General features: G+C 47.6%; 1 protein-coding gene and 1 long non-coding RNA gene across 5 annotated transcripts; one reads left to right on the top strand and one right to left on the bottom strand.

The window, feature by feature from the left end:
• GIMAP8 (GTPase, IMAP family member 8) lies at positions 208–14,525 on the top strand. 4 transcript variants are annotated; one of them, XM_021078920.1, is made up of 6 exons: positions 208–814; positions 1,314–1,514; positions 3,797–4,457; positions 6,714–6,759; positions 9,275–9,901; positions 12,246–14,525. In XM_021078920.1, exons 2-6 carry the CDS (start codon positions 1,447–1,449, stop codon positions 12,908–12,910), a joined length of 2,067 nt encoding a protein of 688 aa, XP_020934579.1. In that variant the 5' UTR covers positions 208–814; positions 1,314–1,446; the 3' UTR covers positions 12,911–14,525. The 4 variants fall into 4 exon arrangements, with proteins under 4 accessions (XP_020934579.1, XP_005657770.1, XP_020934580.1 ...); XM_005657713.3 differs by having other exon boundaries at positions 208–875; XM_021078921.1 differs by lacking the exon at positions 208–814 and adding an exon at positions 943–1,186.
• LOC110257569 lies at positions 13,879–20,222 on the bottom strand. Its single transcript, XR_002340355.1, has 3 exons — positions 19,782–20,222; positions 14,609–14,720; positions 13,879–13,991 (listed from the first exon to the last, which is right to left on the bottom strand). It is a non-coding gene; the product is annotated as an uncharacterized LOC110257569 (long non-coding RNA).

Below are 22,731 nucleotides of genomic sequence, written 5' to 3'. Positions count from 1 at the left end.
AGTTAATTTTACATGAACTGACCTAGTGCCCTGTAGAGGATGGGGATTCTTCCTGACCCCGGGTCCTCATTACAAAGGGGGTAAGTGGGGCGGGGGATAGGACAACCTTTGTCCCTTTCCCCTCCAAGTCTGGCTGTGTCACCCTAGCCCTTGAAGACCAGCCCATTGGTTGGGGGTGGGGGGACCACACAGGACGGAGCAGCCCCTCAAAGCCCAGGTGGGGGCCCCCACAGCTCCTCCTTCCCCAGGAGGTGGGGGTGGATGTCTCTGGAAGCTCAGCCCCACCTCAGACATTTCAAAGACCCAGCCTGTGGAAGACATAAATAAGCAGAAAAAGCCAGCCTTGAAAGGGCAAACGCGGTCTAAAGTACCTCAAGTCATCAAAATCCTAGAAACAGAGAGTAGCGGATGGTTACCAGGGGCTGGGGAGGAGGACTCTTATTGACGGGGTCCAGCGCTTCAGGCTACGGGATGGAAAATTCTGGAGCTTTTTGCACCATGTGACTCTACCTGCCACTGCTGAGCTGTGCACCTAAAAATGGCTAATATGGCAAATTCAATGTTAAGCGTTGTAACCACTGGAAAATAAAATAAGGTCTTGGTGTTTAACTTCCTCCTGAAACAGAAAGCTTTTAAAGGCTTATGGCTCCCCCAAAGGGTTTCGTTTTATGAACCCTTCGAAAGCATCAAAGTTCAAGTATTTCAAATGCGCAATTGCCCTGGGAAGGAAATCTTTAGCCTGGGAAGCAGCGCTGGTCCGAGGCCCCACGGGGTGACTCCGGAGGGGGATTTCAGCGAGGGCCCCCCCAAGGCGGTGAGGAGCTGTTCGCAGAAGCTCTACAGCTGCTTCTGCTTCGGGCAGTGGGGGCGAGGAGGTAAACAAAGCCCTCCTGTTTTCACTCCCAACTTGGGAAAGGACCGGGCTGAGAGGTGGAGGCGAGGACCCGCAGGAGAAGAAGCACCTGCTGCGGGCGCTCCCCCTCCCGCCGCTGGAGCCTTGAGAGGCCCCAGACTGTTCTCAGAGCAAGAAGCAACCTGCAGGTCCTCTCGTGTGCTCGGCACAGGCACAGAGATCCTTCTCGAGGGACCCTCCCCAGGCTCGGCCAGGGCGCTGCCCGGTCCCCTGAGCCCCAGCGGAGCCTCTGCGCCACCTCTCACCAGCCTTTCTCCGCCGCCCGCCCGCGGGGTAGGTGGGGGCGGTCCCGCCCTGACCCCGACCGCCCTCACCCTGACGTTCTCACCCTGCGATCTTGGCATCAGTTCTCAACTTCCCCCTCCGACTGCAGTGCAAATCTGGTTCTCTTCCTCCTCAGAAACACTCAGGAAGACCCTGACCCGGCGAGGCTGGTCCCGCCCTGCTCTCCTCTCCCCTGCCGTCTCCTCCAGCCTCTTTGCGGCGCCCGTGGGCCTGAGGGGCTCCAGCAGCTGCTGCCGCCCAGCCGAGCGATGGAGAGATGGACGCGGGCGGAACGAAGAGGTCCTGAAATTGGGACGGGCCCGGGAACAGGACCGAGGTACGTGTGTGCGCGGTGGCGGGTTCTGTGCCTACACGCGTGGGCAGGAGGCTGGGAAAGGCAGACACCCAGGGCGCGGAGACAGCCACCTGGAGGGCTTGATTTCAGGGGTGTCCCTCCTTCTCCAGCGCCGGTCTCCCCAGCGGGGGGCTGAGGGGCGGGGACAGAGGTCACATCCCTGGGGAGTTGCACCTGCCTTTCTAGGAAGAAGCGAGTCTGGGAGGGGTTGCCCTCCCCCCCAGGGTTGAGATGAAGGCCCGAAAAAAAAAGGAGGGGGCGGGTCCACTCCCCAGGTATCCCCGGACTCCTGGGCTGTGACACTGGGCGCCCCCCCCCCCCGCCCCCAGCCCAGGGAAGTCAGCGCGGGGGGGGGGGGGCAGTTTCTTATGCTGTACAGTAGGACCTTGTTGTCCATGCATTGCAGATGTAATAGTTTGCGTCCATCAATCCTTAATTCCTAGTCCTTCCCACTCCCCCCACCCTAACCCCAGCAACCAGATGTCTGTTCTCCATGTCTGTGAATCTGTTTCTGTTTTGTAGATAGGTTCATTTGTGCCATATTTTAGATTCCACATATAAGTGATATCATATAGTATTTGTCCGTCTCTTTCTGACTTACTTCACTTAGTATGAAAATCTCTAGTTGCATCCACGTTGCTATGAGTGGCATTGTTTCATTCTTTTTGATGGCTGAGTAGTATTCCATTGTGTATAGGTACCAGGTCATCTTAATCCATTCATCTGTCATGGACATTTGTTTCCCTGTCTTGGCTGTTGTGAATAGCGCTGCAGTGAACATGGGGGTGCATGTCTCTCTTTTTTTTTTTTTTCTTTTTTGGCCACTCCTGAAGCATATGGAAGTTCCTGTACCAGGGATCAAACCCACGCCAGAGCAGTGAACCAAGCCACTGCAGTGACTACGCTGGATCTTTAACCCACTGAGCCACTAGGAAACTCCCACTTTGCTGTCCTAGCTTGATGATGCATATTGACTTTTTTTTTCTTACTTTTTACCTCATCGCCCTGTGATATCAGCTGCCATTCCAGCAGTCACACTGAAATGTCATGCATGAAGAAGAGGGAAGGGTGATGTAAGGAGCTCTCAATTTGAGTCTGTCCCTACCATGGGGAAATCAATAGCATTCTCAGAAGGCCCAAGCAAGCATTCCCTAAATTATCATCAGGGAGAACTGGCTCACAAGGACACCCTTCTTTGGAAGGGAAGCTGGGAGAGCACGTAATTGGTTTTCTTTTGTTGTGGTTACAAATCGCCACAACCTTAGTTACTAAGAATTCACAGACTCTTTTTTTTTTTTTTTTTTTTTTCTGCTTTTTAGGCCCGCACCTGCAGCATATGAAGGTTCCCCGGCTAGGGGTCAAATCAGAGCTGTAGCCACCAGCCTACGCCACAGCAACGCCAGATCCGAGCCTCATCTGTGACCTACACCACAGTTCATGGCAACGCCGGATCCTTAACCCACTGAGCGAGGCCAGGGATCGAACCTGCGTCCTCATGGATACTAGTCAGGTTCATTTACAGCTGAGCCACAATGGGCACTCCCCTCACAGGCTTGTTCTATTTCTGGAGGTCAAAAGTCCTAAAATCAAGGTGTTGGGCAGGGTTGTGATCCTACTGAGGGCTCCATGGAGAATCCATTTTCTTGCCTTTTCTGGCTTCTAGAGATGCCTGCGTTCTCCTTGGCTTGCGGCCCCTCCCTCCATCTTTAAGGCCAGCAGCGTTGCATTGGCAAGCCTCTCTCTGTCCCTGACCTCTGCTTCTGTTCTCACATCTCCTTCTCACTCTGACTTTCCTACCTCCCTTTTCTAAGACCCTCTTATATTGGGTGCCCCTGGATGACCCAAGATTGCCACTCCACCTCAAGAGCCTTGGTCACATGAACAAAGCCCTTTTACCATGTAAGGTAACGAACGCGGTCACAGATCCCAGGACCCCTTGTGGGGAACACGGTTCTGTGTGTCACAGAGAGAGTTGCTTTCCTCCAGCTCATAGAGTGAGTGATGTATATAGAGAAAGGGGTGTGTGGAGCCAAGCAACAGTATTTGTCATTTTACCGACATGGGCTTATTTCAGAGACAGGAGCAAAGAGAAGAGTCTGGGAAACAGGATTCCTTGTCTCAGTCTGGTCTGAGTGTAGCACTTGGGTTTTCTCAATATTTAGGGAAAAGCTAGAGTCAGAGAGAGAAGGTTTTTGCACTTCCTCTGTCCGGTCTGTTTTTGTGAGTTCAACATTGACGTGTTGCCTTTTTTTTTGTCCCAACAGGACCAGTGGAAGCCTGTGTCAGGACAGAGAGGCAGAGCAGGGGGGCTCCGTGTTGGAACTGAGGCTGCTTCTCTTAGGGAAACGTGGCTCAGGGAAAAGTGCCACAGGAAACACTATTCTGGGCAAATATGTGTTTAACTCAAAATTCAGTGATCAGATGGTGACTAAAACGTGCCAGAGGGAGAGGGGGGCCACGCAGGGGAGGGAGGTTGTGGTCATCGACACCCCTGACCTTTTCTCCTCAATGGCTTGTGACAATGACAAGCAACGCAACATTGAGCGCTGCTTGGAGCTCTCCGCTCCCAGCCTCCACGCCCTGCTTCTGGTAATTCCCATCGGCCATTGTAAGGTGGAGGACAGAAAGACAGTCCAGGGCATCCAGGAGGTGTTTGGACCCGAAGCCCGGAGGCACGTCATTATCGTCTTCACTCGGAAGGACGATTTGGAGGATGACTTGCTGAAAAATTACATTGAGAATGACACGTCTCTTAGAGAGATGGTTCAACACTTTGGTGGCCGATACTGTGCCTTCAACAACAAGGCACGTGAGGGTGAGTGCGATGCCCAGGTGAAGGGGCTCCTCTGCAAAGTCAAGTGTTTGGTGGATGAGAACCAAGGACCCTACTACGTGACCTTGAGAAACGAAGGCAGTGGATTCCAGGTGAGAGTTCTTGTGAAGGTGTCCAAGGGCCTTTTGCCAGGCATGACCTAGCCCCTCACCCTCTCCCCTGCTCTCTCCGTACTGGTCTCACCAGCCTTCCCTTTGGTCCTTGAGTTATGCTCATGGCCATGGACTAGAGCTTTGGACCTGCGACTTTCCCTGCCTTGACCCTTCCCCTCTCCCGTCCCACCTCGTACCAGGTCTGCTTTTATTTACCACCTGCCACAGCTTCCACACACGTCCTCAGAGAGTCGTCCTGATGGTGCCCTGGAAGGCTGTGCCCTTTTCTCACATAGCATCATCGTATCAATAGATGCCCACGAACGTATTTGCAGTGCTTGCCTCCCCCAAAGCCATGAGGACAGAACTCACATCTCATTGTGGACCACAGTATCTTAGTTCCCTCTTCTGCAAATCAGAGATAATAATCTACATCTCAGGGATTGTTGTGAGGATTAAATGAAATGCTTACACTGCTGTTTGCCAATACTTGAAACTGGGTAACTGTCCAGTAATTATTAGCTGTTGTTATCATTATTAGACATGTCGAAGGTTCAAAAAAATTATGGAGCCATGAAGGATGCAAACAAGCCAGGGACTGAGCAAGATGCTCACTTTCAGGATCCTGTCACTCAGAAATAAAAAAAGCATATATAAAGATGTATATACAAGAATGTTTTGTTTTGCTTTTGTTTTGCTTTTTAGGGCCGCACTGCAGCATATGGAAGTTCCCAGGCTAGGGAGTTGAATCAGAGCTGCAGCCGCTGGCCTACGCCACAGCCACAGCCATGCAGGATCTGAGCCCTATCTGCAACCTACAGCAAAGCTCACGGCAACACTGGATCCCTAACCCACTGAGAAAGGCCAGGGATCGAACCCATGTCCTCAGGGATACCAGTCGGGTTCGTTACCACTGAGCCACAGTGGGAACTCCATACAAGAGTATTTATCATTGCATATTTTGAAATAGTAAAACCAGAAATAACCTGAAGGTCTGTCAATAGAGAAATGGTTGAATTGGTTGTATGTGCCCATCCTATGGAACTCATATGTGCTTAAAAAAAAGTGAGCTTAGTCTACGTGTATTCACTTGCCCAAAGGTACAGGACATATTTTTAAGCAGATTGGAAAACAAAAATCTCAGTAAGGCTCTCCATAAATTCATATGGGAGAATTCACATATATAAACATAGAAAAACATAGAAGGACATATATTTATCTAGTGGCTTGGAGATGGAAAAATGATTAATTTTTAGACCACACACATTTTCATCGTAACAATCTTTTGCATTAAAAAAACCCCAAAGTGTTTGAGCTGGCTATCTATGGGGAAAGAAGCCTGACAATTAGAGCTGAATGGAGAGGACCCTGGGAGAGAGTGATGGAAGATGCCAGGGGTTTGGGATAAGGCCAAGTAAGAAGGTAGGGGAGAAACTTCCTTGGGTGGCTTGGAGGTTTCACATAGATCAGGTTGAAATAAAGTAGAGGGAGCTTCTTAGAAGAGCAGGTTCATTAAGGTTGTATATCTTTGTTTCACCTTCTCTTTTGATGGCATGCCAGTTTGAATTTGGGGAGTGAGCATAAGGCTTCACCAGGCAGGTAAAGGGCGTGTTAATTACACGTTTGGCTTCCCATCCTTGGTTGGTGACATCTGCCCACCTGCATGGGGAAGGTTCCAGATTTTATGGGGTCTCATGTTAGAAGAAGCATCATTTCTCGACTGAGGGTGCAGTGAGGGAAGAAGATGCTGGAGATACTTGGTTTCCAATCTCCTCTCTCCCCCTCGTCCCTCAGATGCAACAGCACAGGCATCACTTGACCAACTGCTTCTTCCAGGGAGTCCAGAAGCTCTTCTTAAGCCTCTACATTGTCTCCAGGAATAGCAGAAACTCTGGGAGACTTTGGAAGGAATTACTGCTACTATTAGGGACTGTGGAGAAGGGGAGTTAGAAAGAACTTTGGGAACAATGGCCTTGGCTGGCTGGCATCTGGGAGGCTCGCTGAGTGAGAACAAAACCCACCTTCTCACTTCTGGGAAATCAGTTGCAGCAGCAGCAGCAGTGGGGTCTCAAGATTGGCTTTCTTATGGACAGGAGTCCACAAGCCAGTGGTGACCATGACCGTGACCTTGATTTGACTACAACCTAATCATCATGTTACTCTGAACTCTATACTTGTGTCTCCATTCCTTTACTGTGTGAAATGATGGGCTTTTAGATCTGTGCGCCTCATTTTCCCCCTTTATTTTCCTACTAGGATTGTGTGAATGACGCTACAGCTCAGAAGGAGGACCATCCACCTGGTAAGATAATTCTTCAGAAAATGTTAAGCTCATATGTGTATTCTTTTGAAGGCATCATGCATCAAAATGAAGTGGAAAAATTATCTAGATAAGTCAGAACAAAAAGGCACCCCAGAGCCCTCGCTCAGATGGGTGCCTGTTGTCTGTCCCCCAGGGAACTGCTAACTCTTGTGAGTAGAGGCGGTACCAGCAGAGGTTCTGAACGTAGTGTGGGTGTCCCTGGCCTTCTCTGAAATATTACAGAGCTGGGCCTGCCTCTTGCAGCTTCTTTCCTCACTCAGCTTCTCCTCCCCAGCCTTGGGTCCACCACTACCCAATTTTGGACTCCTTCTGGGAAGCAGAAGCCACTGCTTCATGGATAACACTAAACAGATTAACACCTGCAGAATTCAGTGATGGAACTCAGTATCCGTGTGCCGATGGCAATTAGCAATGCATCCTGCACACTGCCTAAGTCAGTACATACAGATCTGCCTCCTTCTGTTTAGTAGAGGCAACTTGGTGCATGTCACAGGCATACACAACTAATTCAACCATCTCTTTCTTTTTTTTTTTTTTTTTTTCCTTTTTTTTAGGGCTGCACTTGTGGCATATGGGAGTTCCCAGGCTAGGAGGTCAAATTGGAGTTGCAGCTGCTGGCCTGTATCACGGCCACAGCAACACAGGATCCGAGCTGCATTTTCAACCTACACCACAGCTTGTAGCAATGCCAGATCCTTAACCCACTGGGGAGGGCCTGGGATCGAACCTGCGCCCTCATGGATACTTGTCGGGTTTGTTACTGCTGAGCCACAATGGGAACTCCCAACTGTCTCTTTATTGATGGATTTTCAGGTTAGTTCCAGGCCAGCTCTGTGTAAGAATAGAATATTCATCAGTGAATAAGAGAGCTACCTTCTCTGTCCTTGTGGGACTCCCCAAAATAATAATTATAATTACAATTCAAATAAGGGGAGGAGTTGCAGCTGACATTCTATGCTGTGAAATATACATTATCCACCTAATGTATATAAATTATTCAATTGTCACAGCATAGGATATATATAATCCTCGTAACAACCCCGCGATACATTCCTCACAATCCTATCAAGGTGTTACAAGGTGTTATTTTTCTCATTTTACAGAAGAGTAAACGCAGCCAGAAAGAGGTGAACTGGGACAGAAGTAGGGTGTTAAAATTCTGTTGATGCCCTTCAGTCGAAACACCCAGACACACTCTGGGTACTGAACACAAATGTGTTGATTGACTTGTGGCGGTGAGGGCGTATAGAGCAGCATGGAGGCCAGGGAGCATCTCAGAAAGTGGTTGTTAGGAGACTTCTTATAGGCTGTGGGCTTCTGTGGGGTGATGTGGGGGGAAAGTCGTAACTGTTCCAAGGCAGCATAACAAGGCATGCTGTTCCAAGCATTTCAGCTGCTTTCCTGAAACGCCGTGTTCATCCCCCACCCCGAGGGGACTTGCGGTTCAGACACTGAGGGTCATTCGCCCTGATACACACTGGAAGATACAGACTCAGAGACTCTCTGTAATTTCTGACTCATCATGTGCTCAGTGTGTGGGTCTGGTATTGACCTGCGATCATGGGAGAAGTGACTGGAACAGGGTACATGTGGAGAGACAGTTTCGTGGCACAGGTAATTTACTGAGGTGTCATTTACATAGGGTGAAATGTACAAATCTTAAATATACAGCTCGGGGGCTTTTTACGTATCCACACATACGTGACTACCATCCAAAAGATACGGATGCTCTTAGAAGCTCTCACTGCCCGTCCCCAAAGGGGACCACTCTCCAGACTTTTCTATCAACATGGATTAATTTGGGGTGTTCTTGAACTCCAGATAATGACATCATGTCGCACGTGGTTCTGAGTCTGGCTTCTTTCACTTAGCCTGTTTCAGCGGTCCATCCAGGCTGCACATCAGTACTTCACTTTGTGTTAAATTGCTGAGCTGTATCCTATTTTATGAATTTAAAATGAGTTTAAACTGGATGCAGTTTAAACTCATTTTCCCCAGCTCTACCTTGACCCATGGGCTTCATGCCCCAGTAGGTTCCTCTGGTAGCCAAATGAGAGGAATTTTGAGGCTCAAGATCAGTGAAGACCAAGTTTAACATTTTCATGTTCCTGGGAATCTCAAGCCCTTTACGCATCTTTCTTTTTTATGGCCGCACCTCCGGCATATGGAAGTTCCTGGGGCCAGGGATTGAATCCAAGCCGCAGCTGCTACCGGAGCCGCTGCCATCAGATCCTTAACCCGCTGCGCCACAGCAGGAACTCCCCTTTACACATCTCTTAAGTTGTTCATGGCCCTTTCCAGAGCTTTCACTTGGATGGGTAGCTCTGCCTAGGACTAGAATTCTACTGTTGCAGAGCCCTACTGCCATTCTCGATAAAAACTGGCAAGTGGTCTTTGAAATCTCCAAAGAGATGTCTAAGAAATCATAAAACCTGTCTACATGTCTGTGTTCAACTGCAAGAAGAGACTCTGACTCTCTGTCCTTTTGTCCCAGGGCCAGGGGAGGAGCAGCAGAGGGCCGCAGGATGGGAGCAGAACCCTGGGCCGTGGGCCCTGAAGGTCCTGCTCGTGGGGAAGCGCGGTGTTGGAAAAAGCACAGCCGGAAACAGCCTTCTGGGGAGGTGGGTCTTTGAGACCCGCTATAGTGAAGAGTCAGTGACCCAGACGTTTAAGTCTGAGAGCAGAATCTGGCGAGGGAGGAAAGTCTGTGTTATTGATACCCCAGACTTCTCATCTCCAAAGGCCATTGCGCGAGACCTGTTGAGCAACACCTTTCCAGGTCCCCATGTCTTCCTGCTGGTGATCCCCCTGGGCTCTTTCAATGAGAAAGATGAGGCCGTGCTGAACACCCTCCGAAGAATGTTTGGAAACAAATTCATACACCACGTGATCATTCTCCTCACCAGGAAAGAAGATCTAGGGAATCAGGATTTAGAGACATACTTAAAAATCAGGGCTAAAACCCTCTACCAGTACATCCAGGACTGTAAAAACCGATACAGCATCTTCAACTACAAAGCAACAGGGGAAGAGCAGCAACGGCAGGTGGACGGGATCCTGCAAGACATTGTGAGCCTGGTGCAGCAGAATGGGGACCGGCCTTGCACCTTCACAGGGAAAGGTAAACGATGTACAGAAAGCCTCTTATGCCCGCTCAACAAATCAGTGATGCAAGAACTTTATTTTCTGAAGGGCTTAGAGAAGATCAAAAGGACAGGCCCCTTCTAGGCACCAACTCTTCTCCCTTTCTCTGTTCTTCCTCACATTTTACTGAGGTCATGCGACTTTCCATACACTGTCCTGAATTTTCTCCCGACCCTTCTCCCAGCTCTTGGGCTGGGTGGGGGGCGTCTCAAGGGAGGGAGGTGGCCCTCTCCAGCCCCTTGTCTTTCCCACAGTGTGTCTACTGCACAGGGCTCAGCACTCCTCAGTGCTGGTGACAAGAGTCCGGGACCCTTGTTTTGCTCCTCTCCTCCCTCAGCTCTCCCTCCCTCCGCTTCTTCCTTTCCTCCCCCTTCCTCCGGACCCCTCGGTCGCTAGAGTCTTCGCTCATCCCTCTGTTGGGCGAGGGGCGTTTTGACTGGATGAGGACAGTGAGACTGAATGCTCTTGATGGGGGTGCCCCATATGGCACTGAGTGGGCTTCATGAGCCCAGCCGCTCTACCCTGTCTGCTGCTTAAGCAGAAGTGCCCACCCCCGCAGGGCCGTGTGTCCTGCTGACCTGAGCTGAGATCCTCCCAGCCCAGCGCTGCTCATCCCATTCTCTTCTGCTTCAAACATCCCCACCCGGGGAGGAACCTCAGACCAAAAGGAACCTATCTGTGTGTGCACCTTTTCGCATTTGTCAGGGGGAGTTAGGTGCTGGGGAGCCTCCCAAAGAAGCCCAGGCGTGGGGAAGTCTGGAGGGGCTGTGTGGAGGGAGCCCCATGTGAACCAGGCTTTGGAGAGTGGGTGGAGTTTGGATAGCTGAGCAGAAAGCACCTGAGAGCACATGAGCAACTTGAAGCTCGGAGGTGGAACTGGCCATGCTACACGGAGGGCACAAAGGTGCGTCTTGATGGAGATAGAGGGTTCACGTCTCGGGATGGGGGATGGGGGATTTAGACCAGACTATAGAGGTACCTGAGGACCATACTGAGGGCATGGAAGTGGGGACTAAAGTACAAACATGAGGGTGTCAGAAGATTAACCTATTTATTTATCCTGTAAGTGTAACTGTGAGAGTGCAGGTTCAGGATGAGCAATTCAATAATTTCTCCCGGATGGAAGGGCACGGGATGGGCTCTCCTCTCTCTCTCTCTGTTTTGGGGTGGATATCAGTAACTTGGTAAAGAAGTCACTGTCAGAACTGTGAGACCTGACTGGGAGAGAGAGATCAAAATACAAGTGCAAACTCATAAGGAATCCCCCGATAGCACATATTGGGAAAACTCTGTGCAGCTCTCTTTTCACTTAGAGGGACATTTATTCTCCATTATTATTATTATTTTGTCTTCTTAGGGCCACACCTGCGACATATGGAGGTTCCTAGGCTAGGGGATCCAATCGGAGCTGTAGCTGCCCGTCTATACCACAGCCAGAGCAATGCTGGACCCAAGCTGCATCTGTGACCTACACCCTAGCTCAGAGCAATGCCAGATCCTTTCATCCCCTGAGCGAGGCCAGGGATTGAACCCATGAACCCAACAGGAACTCCCTATTCTCGTTACTGACCTCGCACAGAGCAGTGTTAGCGGACATCCGCTGTCATAACCAGGAAGTGCCTTTGACTCACTGACACGAGACACAATTAAGATTCATCTGGTTTTTAGATATATATGTATATATGGGTAACTGACTCACCTTGCTGTGTACCAGACACAGTGTAAATCAACTGTACTTTGATAGAAAAAAGATAATTGTGGTTTTAGTGAGAAGTGAATTTTAGCCTGGTATAACTGAAGGAACCGCTTAATCCATTAATGACACATGTAGTTGCTTTGTCATGAAAAGTCAATTCTATGGAGTCATTTTCCACGTACATCAAGGAGTTTTTGCTACACTTAGCAGTCACTGGCAGTGGGAAGACACTGTTACAGCAGGAACAGAATACAGAGATGAGGTGTGTGGACTGCATAGGGCTAAGGAGGTGAAGAGTGATCAAGCCACTGGCACTCACGGGGTGTCAGGGAATCCAAAGAGGTGCCAGGAAAAGGGGGTAGAGCAAATTCAGAGACGGAAACAGGGCTGGCCTCAGTGGATGAGCACCGGGCAGAGGCTGTGGTCTGCGCTGTGCCTCTGAGTTCACAGGCTGTGTGATCTGGACAAAGCTGTTCCTGTGCTTGGGGATGGAGCTGCCAGGTGAGAGGGCAGCTCTGACGCTCTCCGAGCATCCTCTGCTGTAATAAATGGCCATAGCCTTGAGATGAGAGGTGCATGCAATCAGTCCATGGTCACGGATCTTTCCTTGCTTGCCTTTCAACAGAGTCCCTGTGCATTATCCTCACGGGAAGGAGTGGGACGGGGAAGAGCGCCAGCGGGAACACCATCCTCGGGAGGCAGGAGTTCCGGTCTCAGCTGAGAGCGCAGCCCGTCACCAAGACGTGCCAGAAGGGCAAGACCACGTGGGAGGGGCAGGACGTCGAGGTCGTGGACACGCCCTCCTTCTGCCTGGCCTCGGGGGCTGAGGGAGGGCCAGCCCAGCAAGCGGAGGAGGTCAAAAGATGTAAGGCCTACTATAAGGAAGGGAGTACGGTCCTGGTCCTGGTTTTGCAGCTGGGGCGGATCACTCAAGAGGACAGAAAGGCCGTGGCGGGGCTCGAGGCCATCTTTGGAGCAGAAGCTATGCAATGCCTGATGGTGCTCTTCACCCGGAGAGAGGACCTCGGGGCTGAGGAGCTCGAAGATTATGTCAAAAACACAGAGAACAAGTATCTCCGGAACATAATGGAAAAATGTAAGGGGGAATATTGCGCTTTTAATAACAAGGAAACTGGCCAGGCCAGGGAAGAACAGGCGAGAGTCCTTTTGACAAAGGCCAGTAAACTCATCAAGTGCCATGGAGGGTACAAATATCCTCCTGTGTGGGAGACTGTAGGCAATGCATTTAAAATGCTTCGTGGAAAGTATTTCAGCCCCACAAACTACTGAATAATTTAAAAGATGAGTTACGATAGGAAGTGGAAATACCTGGGGTCTCTTGAAGTTAAAGATACGCTCAGGCTGCAGGCGTGGGGGGGCGTGGGAGGACTGCTGGACTAGGAAGACGGTCCATGACTTTGGGGACTTGAGAGATCCACGCATTTCACCTTATGATGTTTCAGCACTTGGGAGGTAAAGAAATGATCAGGCTGGGGCCGGTAGCAGGAGCTGATAAAGGAGAAAGAAAAAATAAGGTGGGGAAATCTGGAAAAAAGCTTCTGAGATTAGGCTGGTATTAAGTTTCAGAGCCAAGTCACAAGAGTCACCTCACCTGTGTAGGTAGAGTGAAATCGGGAGAGACACTGGGACCAAGGACAAGGCCAACCTAGTGTCAGAATACAGATAATCACACAAGAACCAGGGGATTCAAACGCATGAGAGTAGGACAGTGTCCTGAGCATGGTAGAGATGAGACACTGGACTCATGTGGGCTCTCTGTTGCCCAGCCCTGCTTGCCCGATGCCCTGAGCGCCCCCACCCCAACCCCATCGCCACTGGGACAGGACTCAGGACTTTCCTTTCCTCACATGGTAGCCAGTCCTTCTTTCCTCGTACCAAGCTTGAGTGGAAAGGCGGGCCCAGTCTGCCCTCCTTTGCTGTCCCTGCAGGGAGTTGGGGAAGTTTCAAAAGACTTTATTGCTAATCATTCACAGTGAAATAGACTAGAACCATAATGAGAAGCATGGTAAAATTGCCAAGATTGGACGGTCTTGAAAAGTTTAAAATTCTAAGTAAAATTCTAGATTTCCTCTAGAAAAGGTTATTGAAAACTTCTCTCTGGCTTAGGAATAGGTTAAGGCTGAAAGAACTTGAATAATAATGGCTTAAACACATTAGGGGTTTACTGTGTCTCACGTTAAGAAGTCCAGGAGTAGGCAGTCTGGGACCAGTGTAGCACTGACCTTCCTGCTTCTTTCTGCCTTTCTGCCCCCACTCATCAGTGTGCAGCCTCTGCACTTAAAGATGTTTCTTGATTCCGAGATGGTGATGTCCTAGTCACGGCTGAGCAGGTTACATGGAGAGCTACCTCCTGCCGGTGATACACAAGATGAGAACTCTAGAATTTTCTCCCAGCTGGATGTCAGATTTTTTTGTCTTTTTTGTCTTTTCTAGGGCCACGCCCATGGCACACGGAGGTTCCCAGGGTAGGGGATCTAATCAGAGCTGTAGCTGCTGGCCTACGCCAGAGCCACAGCAACGTGGGATCCGAGCTGCATCTGCAACCTACACCACAGCTCATGGCAACACCCGATCCAGGGATCAAACCTGCAACCTCAGTTCCTAGTAGGATTCGTTAACCACTGAGCCACAACAGGATGCCCCTCCCCTTTTTAAAAGATGTTTTCAATATTAACCATTTTATACATGCTTTGAGGACATGAACTGTGTCATCTGCTTTTTAAAAATTTCCAAGTGTCAGGTTACCCTGACATTAACCCATTTATAAGAGCAGGGACTCTCACCATTCCTTTGTATTCTACGTAGCCTTCATATGACAAATCCTGGAAAATGTGTGTAAATATAGTCAGTCGAATGAAATAATAAAGATGCATTCTATTGTAAGTCATGTTCTCCTTTTGCTTCCCATTTTTCTGACTTGGGGGAAGAGCATGCTTCCATGGAGAGGAAATGGAGATGTTTAGATACCTTGACTCTGGTGAAGGTTTTGCATCTCTGGTGTCTGAACACCTTTGAACTAGGTGACGGGCACTTCACTAGGCCTCTGCCAGCTCAGGAATCTTCCACTCTGGGCATTACACTATAGCAAGGACAAATATATGTAGCCAGTATTAAAGCCAGGAACATGGACGGAATCAAGTCTAAAAGGCAATCTGTGCCTCTTCCCAGAGCTTCCCTTCAGCTTGAAGGCAGGAACAAATCCCAGAGTGCTACCCATGACTGAGCAGGTGACAATGGCGCTGCATGGGGTGGGGACTGTGTAGGCTAAGCAATGTTCACATACATTGCCAGAGGATGGAAGAGAGAAGCAAGAAGAATAACTGAAGAAATAATCATGGCAAACTTCCAAAATTTGATGAAAAACATTAATCAACACATCTAAGAAACTCAAAGAACTCTGAGTAGGATCCACTCAAAGAGACCTACACCCACTACAATCAAACTGCCAAAAGACAAAGACAGAAGTTCCCTAGTGGGTTAAGGGTCTAGTGCTGTCACCTCGGCAGCTCAGGTTGCTGCTGTGGCACACGTTCAATCCCTGGCCTGGAAATTTTCAGGTGTTGCAGACATAACCAACCAACCAACCAACCAACCAACAAAAGACAAAGAGGAAGAGAATCTTGAAAAAAAGCAAGAAGAGAAGTGACCTATCATGTATAAAGATCCTCAACAAGATTAACAGTTGAGGAGTTCCCGTTGTGGCTCAGTGGCTAATGAATCTGACTAGTATCCATGAGGATGCAGGTTTGATCCCTGGCCTTGCTCAGTGGATTAAGGATCTGGCGTTGCTGTGAGCTGTGGTGTAGGTCATAGATGTGGCTCAGATCCTGCATGGCTGTGGCTGCAGCATAGGCCAGCAGCTACAGCTCTGATTTGACCCCTAGCCTGGGAACCTCCATATGCTACAGGTGTAGCCCTAAAAAGAAAAAAAAAATTAACAGCTGATTTCTCATCAAAAACCATAGAATCCAGTGGCCCATAGGATAATACATTCAAAGTGCTGAAAGACTGTCAATCCCACATTCTTTATCCAGAAAAACTGTTCTTCAAAAATGAAAAAGAAATATAAAACATCCCCAGATAAAGATAAGGGGAAAGAATTCATTGCTTGCAGAGCTACCCTATAAGATAATACTATAGGAATCTGAGAAAACAGAACAAAGCTGGAGGTATCACCTTCGCTGACCCCACACCATACTACAAAGTTTCAGTAAACAGAACAGTACGGTGGCAGCACAAAACCAGACACTTAGATGCAAGGAACAGAATAGAGAGCCAAAAAAATGAACCCATGCAGATACGGTCAACTAATCTACAACAAAAGAGGCAAGAATATCCAGTTGGGAAAAGGCAGTCTCTTCAATGAGTGGTGTTGGGAAAACTGGACAGTTACATGTAAAAGAATGAAATTAGAACATCTGCTCACACCATATTAAAAACTAAACTCAAAATGGACCAAAGATCTGAATGTAGCACCAGAAACCACAAAACTTCTAGAAGAAAACATAGGCAGAGCACACTCTGATATGTAAGTCTTTTTTTTTTTTTTTTTTTTGCTTTTTAGGGCTGCATCTGCGTCACATGGAAGTTCCCAGGCTAGGGGTCGAATCGGAGCTACAGCTACCAGCCTACACCTCAGCCACAGCCACGCCAGATCTGAGCCGCGTCTGTGACCTACACCACAACTCACAGCAACACCAGATCCTTAACCCACTGAGCGAAGCCAGGGATCGAACCCACAACCTCATGGTTCCTAGTTGGATTTGTTTCTGCTGCTCCATGATGGGGACTCCAAGTCTTAATATTTTTTCCATCTCTATCTTCTCAGGCAAGGGAAATAAAAGCAAAAATAAATGATTGGGACCTAATTAAACTTTAAAGCTTTTGCACAGCAAAGGAAACCATCAACAAAATGAAAAGACAAACTACTGAAGGGGAGAAGATATTTGTAAATGATGTGGCTGATAAAATATACAAAGAACCCTTACAACTCAATATATTTAAAAATGCAACCAAACCATCTGATTAAAAAATGGGTGGATTTTTTTCTTCTTTCCTTCTTTTTCTTTTTAGGGCTGCACCTACATCATATAGAAGTTCCCAGGCTAGGGACTGAATTGAAGCTGCAGCTGCTGGCCTACACCACAGCCACAGCAATGCCAGATCCAAGCCGCATCTGTGACCTATGCTGCAGCTTGTGGCCATACCAGATCTTTAACCCACTGAGTGAGGCCAGGGATCAAACCCGTGTCTTCACAGACACTATGTTGGGTTCTTAACCCGCTGAGCCACAACAGGAACTCCCTGGGTTGAATTTTTGTTGACACAAAAATGTGGAAATTAAACAACACATTCCCAAATAACCAATGGGCCAAAGAAGAAATCACAAGAGAATTTAGAAAATATTTTGAGATGAATGAAAATTAAAACATACCGAAACTTATGAGATGCAGCTAGTGCAATGATGCCTAGAGGGAAATTTAAAGCTGTAAATGCCTTTATTAAAAAATAAATAATAAAATCTTACATCTTAAGAAATCAGAAAAGAGAAGAACTACTAAACATAAAGCAAATGGAAGAAAGGAAATAATAAAGATCAGAATAGAAATAAATGAAATAGACCATAGAAAAGCAGGAAAGAAAATGAATGAGAAGTTCCTGTCATGGATCAGTAGTAACAAAACTCACTACAATCCATGAGGATTCAGGTTCCATCCCTGGCCTCGCTCGGTGGGTTAAGGATCTGGCATTGCCATGAGCTGTGGTGTAGGTTGCAGACACGCTTGGATCCTGAGTTGCTGTGGTGTAGGCGGGCGGCTACAGCTCAGATTAGATCCCTAGCCTGGGAACCTCCATATGCCACAAATGCAGCCCTTAAAAAAAAAAGAAAAGAAAAGAAAAAGAAAAAAGAAGAAAAATCAATGATACTCTAAGTTGGCCCTTTGGGGGAAAAGTATCAACAAACTCAACAAATCTTTAGCTAGTCTTACAAAGAGATAAAAGGCTAAAATTACTAAAATCAGTCCTACTAACCTTACATAATGAAAGATATTAGAGTGCTACTAACCTTACATAAATACAAAGGATATAAGGAAAATCTAGGGCCAATTGTATGCCAACAGATTATATAACTTGTATGAAATGGACAAATTCCTAGAAAGACACAACCTACTGAAAGTGACTCAAGATGGAATAAAAATCTGACTATAGGACTTCCTGTTGTGGCTCAGTGGTAATGAACCTGACTAGTAACCATGAGGATGCAGGCTTCGTCCCTGGCCTCGCTCAGTGGGTAAAGGATCTTATGTTGCTGTGGCTGTGGTGTAAGCCGGCAGCTGCAGCTCCAATTCGACCCCTAGCCTGGGAACTTTCATATGCCGCGGGCGAGGCCCTAAAAAAAAAAAAAAGAAAAATCTGAATATATCTATAACCTGTAAGAGATTAAACTGGTAATTAAAATAACTGCCCTCTAAGAAAGATTAGATGTCTTTGCTGGTGAGTTCTACTAGCCATTTATTTATTTTTCTTTTTGGCTGTACCCACAGCATGTGGAAGTTCCTGGGCCAGGGATGGAACCCATGCTGCAGCAGCAACCCAAGCAATGGCAGTGACACCTCTGGATCCTTAACCTGCTGAGCTACAAGGGAACTCCCTCAACATTTAAAGAAGAATTAATACCAATACTTCTCAAACACTTTAAAAAATAAATAAGAGAGGAGGAAGTATTTCACAATTTATTCTATGAGGTCAGTATTATCCAGACAAAGAAACTGCAAGAAAAGGAAACTACAGACCAATAGCCTCTCTGTATTTAGACATAAAAATCTTCAATAAAATACTGGCAAAAAGTATACAGCACCTAACAGAAAGAAGCAGATCCCTGAATTTATCCCAGAGACGCCAGATTGGTTCAATATATAAATATCAATCAATGTGTGGCATCATATTAATAGAATGATAGACAAAAAACACATAATCATCTCAATGGAGGCAGAAATATTTTTGACAAAATGCAAAAATATCCATTTATGATAAAAACACTCACTAAACTAGGATGAACTATTGTCATGGTATTCTGCCTATTATCCTTTTATGCTTCTCATCTGTCCACAAATTTCAGTCTCCTGGGTATTTTAAGCAAAGCTCTTCAGGTTGTGCATCCATTTAAACCTCCAGTATTCTTACTCCTGTAGTCACACCCTTTTGTATTTAGAGTCCTGCCCCTCTGCCTGCATTGCTTCTTATAGCAGCTCTCCCATTTCTGCCAGTTCCCCCGCCTCTTCATCATACATACACACACACACCGTGGATGACAAGCCCAATTCATCATGTAGCTTTAAGGATCTGTCTTAAATCTCATATTCTTTTTTTTTTTTTTTTTTTTTTTTTTGGCCCTGCCCGAGGTGTGCAAAGTTCCTGGGCCAGGGATCGAACTTGCCCCACAGCAGTGATAACAACAGACCCTTAACCCGCTGAACCACCAGGTGTTTTGCCAAAAGCCTTACGTCATAGGTTTGTAGGATTCACTGACAAAACAGTGAACTACACTCAGTTAAGCAAGCAAAATTATCACTACACTCAGTTAAGCAAGAATTAGAGAGTTTACTGAATTAACAAAAGACCACCCTCTACTCATTAAGAAAGAATAGGAAAAAATAGCGATTTATATACATCACTGAATTGGGGAAACACCTACATCCAGATCCAGGCAGCACTGGGAAATCCTGTGAACAGCAATCTGGAGTCCCAAATGTTTTAACCATCACTAAAACATTCCCCACATATTCATAATATTAAATAAATTATAGATGAGCATCAAGTGTGAGCCAAAGAAGGTTCAGTGTCCTCCATGGGTTTAAGAAGATAGGAGGCGGAGCAAAACGGCGGAGGCGTAAGACGTCGGGCTCTCTCCCACAAACACATCAAAAACACACATCAACCTGTAAAAGGACGCGCACAGAACATCCACTGAACGCTGGCAGAAGAACTTAAACCTCCAAAAACGGCAAGAAAGTCTTGACATAACTGGGTAGAACAAAAGAAAAAAAGAGCAAGAAAAGGAACTGGGCCAGGACTAGCACTCCGAGAGGGAGCCAGCCCTGAAGGAGAAAAGGAACTCACCTCCTGGGAAGCCTCCTACCTGGGCAAAGATGGGCTGAGTCGGTGGGACCTCCAAGTCCGCGAGAAAGCGTGCAGCCACTGGACTGAGGACAGCAAAGCCGAGTGAGAGCCGCACAGACCAGCTGAACCACAGGCCGGGGCACCGCAGCCTCAGACGCGCGGGCGGGGCGCTGAGACGCAGGCTCCGAGGTCAGTCCAGGGAGAGGACCGGGGTGGCATGAGGGGCTGAGGAGCAGTGCACCAGGGACTAAGGAGGGGACCACCACAGGCTAAGGAGGGGAACACCAGGGCAGAGGGAACCCGGGAGAACGTCCAGACCTGCAGGAGAGGCAAGGCGCCATTATGGCGGAGGGGAGAGGAGGAGGCGCAGGCGCTGTAAGAAACTTCCTGTGTGGGGCTGCGCATGCGCAGGCGCCCCTCCCATGCTTGTTTAGGGGAGATTGCGCACTTGTGCTGGCTGCAGGTGGCCAGGCACCTATTGTGTGGGCTAAGGGCATCAGGGGGCTAAGTGCTTCGTGGTGCCTCTTGCACGATCCACAGGTGGTAGGGACGGACTGTGGGGGGGGACGTGGCTTGCCACCACTGGGGGCCTGTGAGGAGGCTCCACCAGTGACCCCAGTCACCCCAGGGGTTGCCAAAAAAGAAAAAAAGGGCATTGCAACCAAGCACCATATGCTGTTGCTCTCACTCCCCTGGGAACACACCCACCCTGCAGCTGCCACTGCTAAACGCTCTGGGGGACCCCCCGAACACTTGGTCACTGTCCCGTCCCAAGACCCTACAACTAGGAGCAACTGGTGCAGCACCTCCTGCATGGGCTAAGTGGGACAGTGTGCTTCTTGCGTGGTCTGCAGGCGGCAGGGGCAAACTGCCACAGTTATCACTGATTCCAGAGGTGGGCGTGATACCTGAACAAAAATCAGGAGGTATACCTGAACAAAAATCACTTGCAGCCCTATTCACTTAAAGGGCACCACAGAGGATGGCATTGTGACCGAACACCACCTGTTGGTGCTTTCGCACCCCCGGGAACACACCCACCCTGCTTCTGCCACTGCCAAACGTTCCAGGCAGTATCCACACGCCTGATATCTGTCACTTCTCAGGATCCTGCAACTAGGAGCACCCTTTACAACGTCTTTACAATGTGGGCTAAGTGAGATGGGTTGCTTCGTGCATGGTCTACAGGTGGCAGGGGCAAACCACCACAGTTATCACTGACTCTAGAGATAGTCATGGCCTCCTCCCAATAGGGGTCCCTGCACAGGCACCACGTGCGGTTCCAATCACCTCAGAGGAGGGCATTGCAATCAAACACAAGCCGTTGTTGCTCTCACTCCCCTGGGAATCACCCTGCTGTTGCTCCTGCCAAATGCTCTGATCACCTTGAAGATCTGCCTTATGATTATTACCACTTTCCAGGGCCCTGCAACTACGAGTAGCCTGTGCCACCTTCCTGCAGGTCTTTGCTGCTATTGAGAGCCCAACCACCAAAAACTGACTGCTGGCCCCAGCCATTGCCTCCTTCTCCCTGAAAACACACTGAGCATCCTGGGAACAAAAGCCTGCTCACACCGAAGAAAGAGACAGCAAATATTCAAACTCCCACACCAAAAATAAACAGTAACCCCCCCCAAAAAAAATACAAAGGGGTATTCTTTCATAGAAGTAGCCTTACAAGACTACAGTTTGGCTTCCCCGAACTCACAGAAAAACACAAGCAAGATGAAGAAGCACAAAAACCATTCCCAGTTAAAGGAACAGGAGAATTCACCTAAAGCAGTCAACAATGAAACAGACCTCTGCAGTCTGACAGACATTGAGTTCAAAAGGAAGTTATTGAAAATACTGAAGGAATTAAGAGAGGATATTAACAGTAATGCAGATTCTGCATTAAAGGAACCAGAAAATATAAGGAGGAACAAAGAAAAACTAGAAAATTCGTTTGCAGAGATACAAACTGAGCTTAAGGCAATAAAGAGCAGAATGAATAATGCAGAGGAACGAATTAGTGACGTGGAAGATAAAATAATAGAAATCACCCAGTCAGGACAGCAGACAGAAAACCAAATGCAAAAACATGAAAGCAATATAAGAGATCCATGGGATAATATAAAGCAGGCTAATCTACGCATAATAGGAATTCCAGAAGGAAAAGAAGAAGAAAAGGGGATTGAAAATATATGTGAAGAAATTGTGGCTGAAAACCTTCCAAATCTAAAGCATACGGATATCAAGACACAGGAAGCACAGAGGACCCCAAACAAGCTGAACCCAAACAGGTCCACACCAAGACATAGTATAATGAAAATGGCAAAAGTTAAAGAGAAGATTCTAAAGGCAGCAAGAGAAAGGCAAAGCATTAATTATAAGGGAACCCCCATAAGGCTATCAGCCGATTTCTCTACAGAAACACTACAGGCCAGAAGGGAGTGGCAAGATATATTTAAGGTGCTGAAAGGAAAAGATTTGCAACCTAGAATACTCTATCCAGCAAGAATGTCATTTAAATTAGAAGGGGAAATAAAGAATTTCTCCAACAAACAAATGCTAAAAGAGTACAGCAATACTAAGCCCATTCTAAAAGAAATACTGAAAGGGCTTCTCTAAATTAAAAGAGAGAGAGAGAGAAGCGAAAAAGAAGAATTAGGATGGAGGAAACCACAATTGGAAAGCAATTATAAGCCAGCATACAGATCTAAACATGAAGATATTAAAAGATAAAAAGACATCAAAATCATACAATGTGGGCAAGGGACGTGAGAAAAAACAGATTCTTTTTTTTATTTTTAATGATGTGTTTGAGCTTATATGATTATCAGGATAAAGTAAGCAGATATAGGAAGGGGTTAACATACTTAAAAAACAGGGCAACTACAAACCAAAACCAAACATTACATTCACAAAAAAATGAAAAGTACTCAAGCATGAAATAAATGGAAACCATCCAAGCAACAGGAAAACAAGGT

This window comes from Sus scrofa, chromosome 18 (genome assembly GCF_000003025.6).
Source record: "Sus scrofa isolate TJ Tabasco breed Duroc chromosome 18, Sscrofa11.1, whole genome shotgun sequence".
In the NCBI taxonomy this organism is placed as follows: domain Eukaryota; kingdom Metazoa; phylum Chordata; class Mammalia; order Artiodactyla; family Suidae; genus Sus; species Sus scrofa.
Note: the sequence above shows the minus strand (reverse complement) of the source record. Positions and strands in the feature narration are given on the sequence as shown.

Coding starts and splice junctions, on each gene's coding strand:
- GIMAP8 (XM_021078920.1), top strand. CDS start 1,447: ATGGAGAGATGGACGCGGGCGGAACGAAGAGGTCCTGAAATTGGGACG. Junction 4,458..6,713: donor ACGAAGGCAGTGGATTCCAG/GTGAGAGTTCTT, acceptor TTTTCCTACTAG/GATTGTGTGAATGACGCTAC. Junction 6,760..9,274: donor GAAGGAGGACCATCCACCTG/GTAAGATAATTC, acceptor CTTTTGTCCCAG/GGCCAGGGGAGGAGCAGCAG.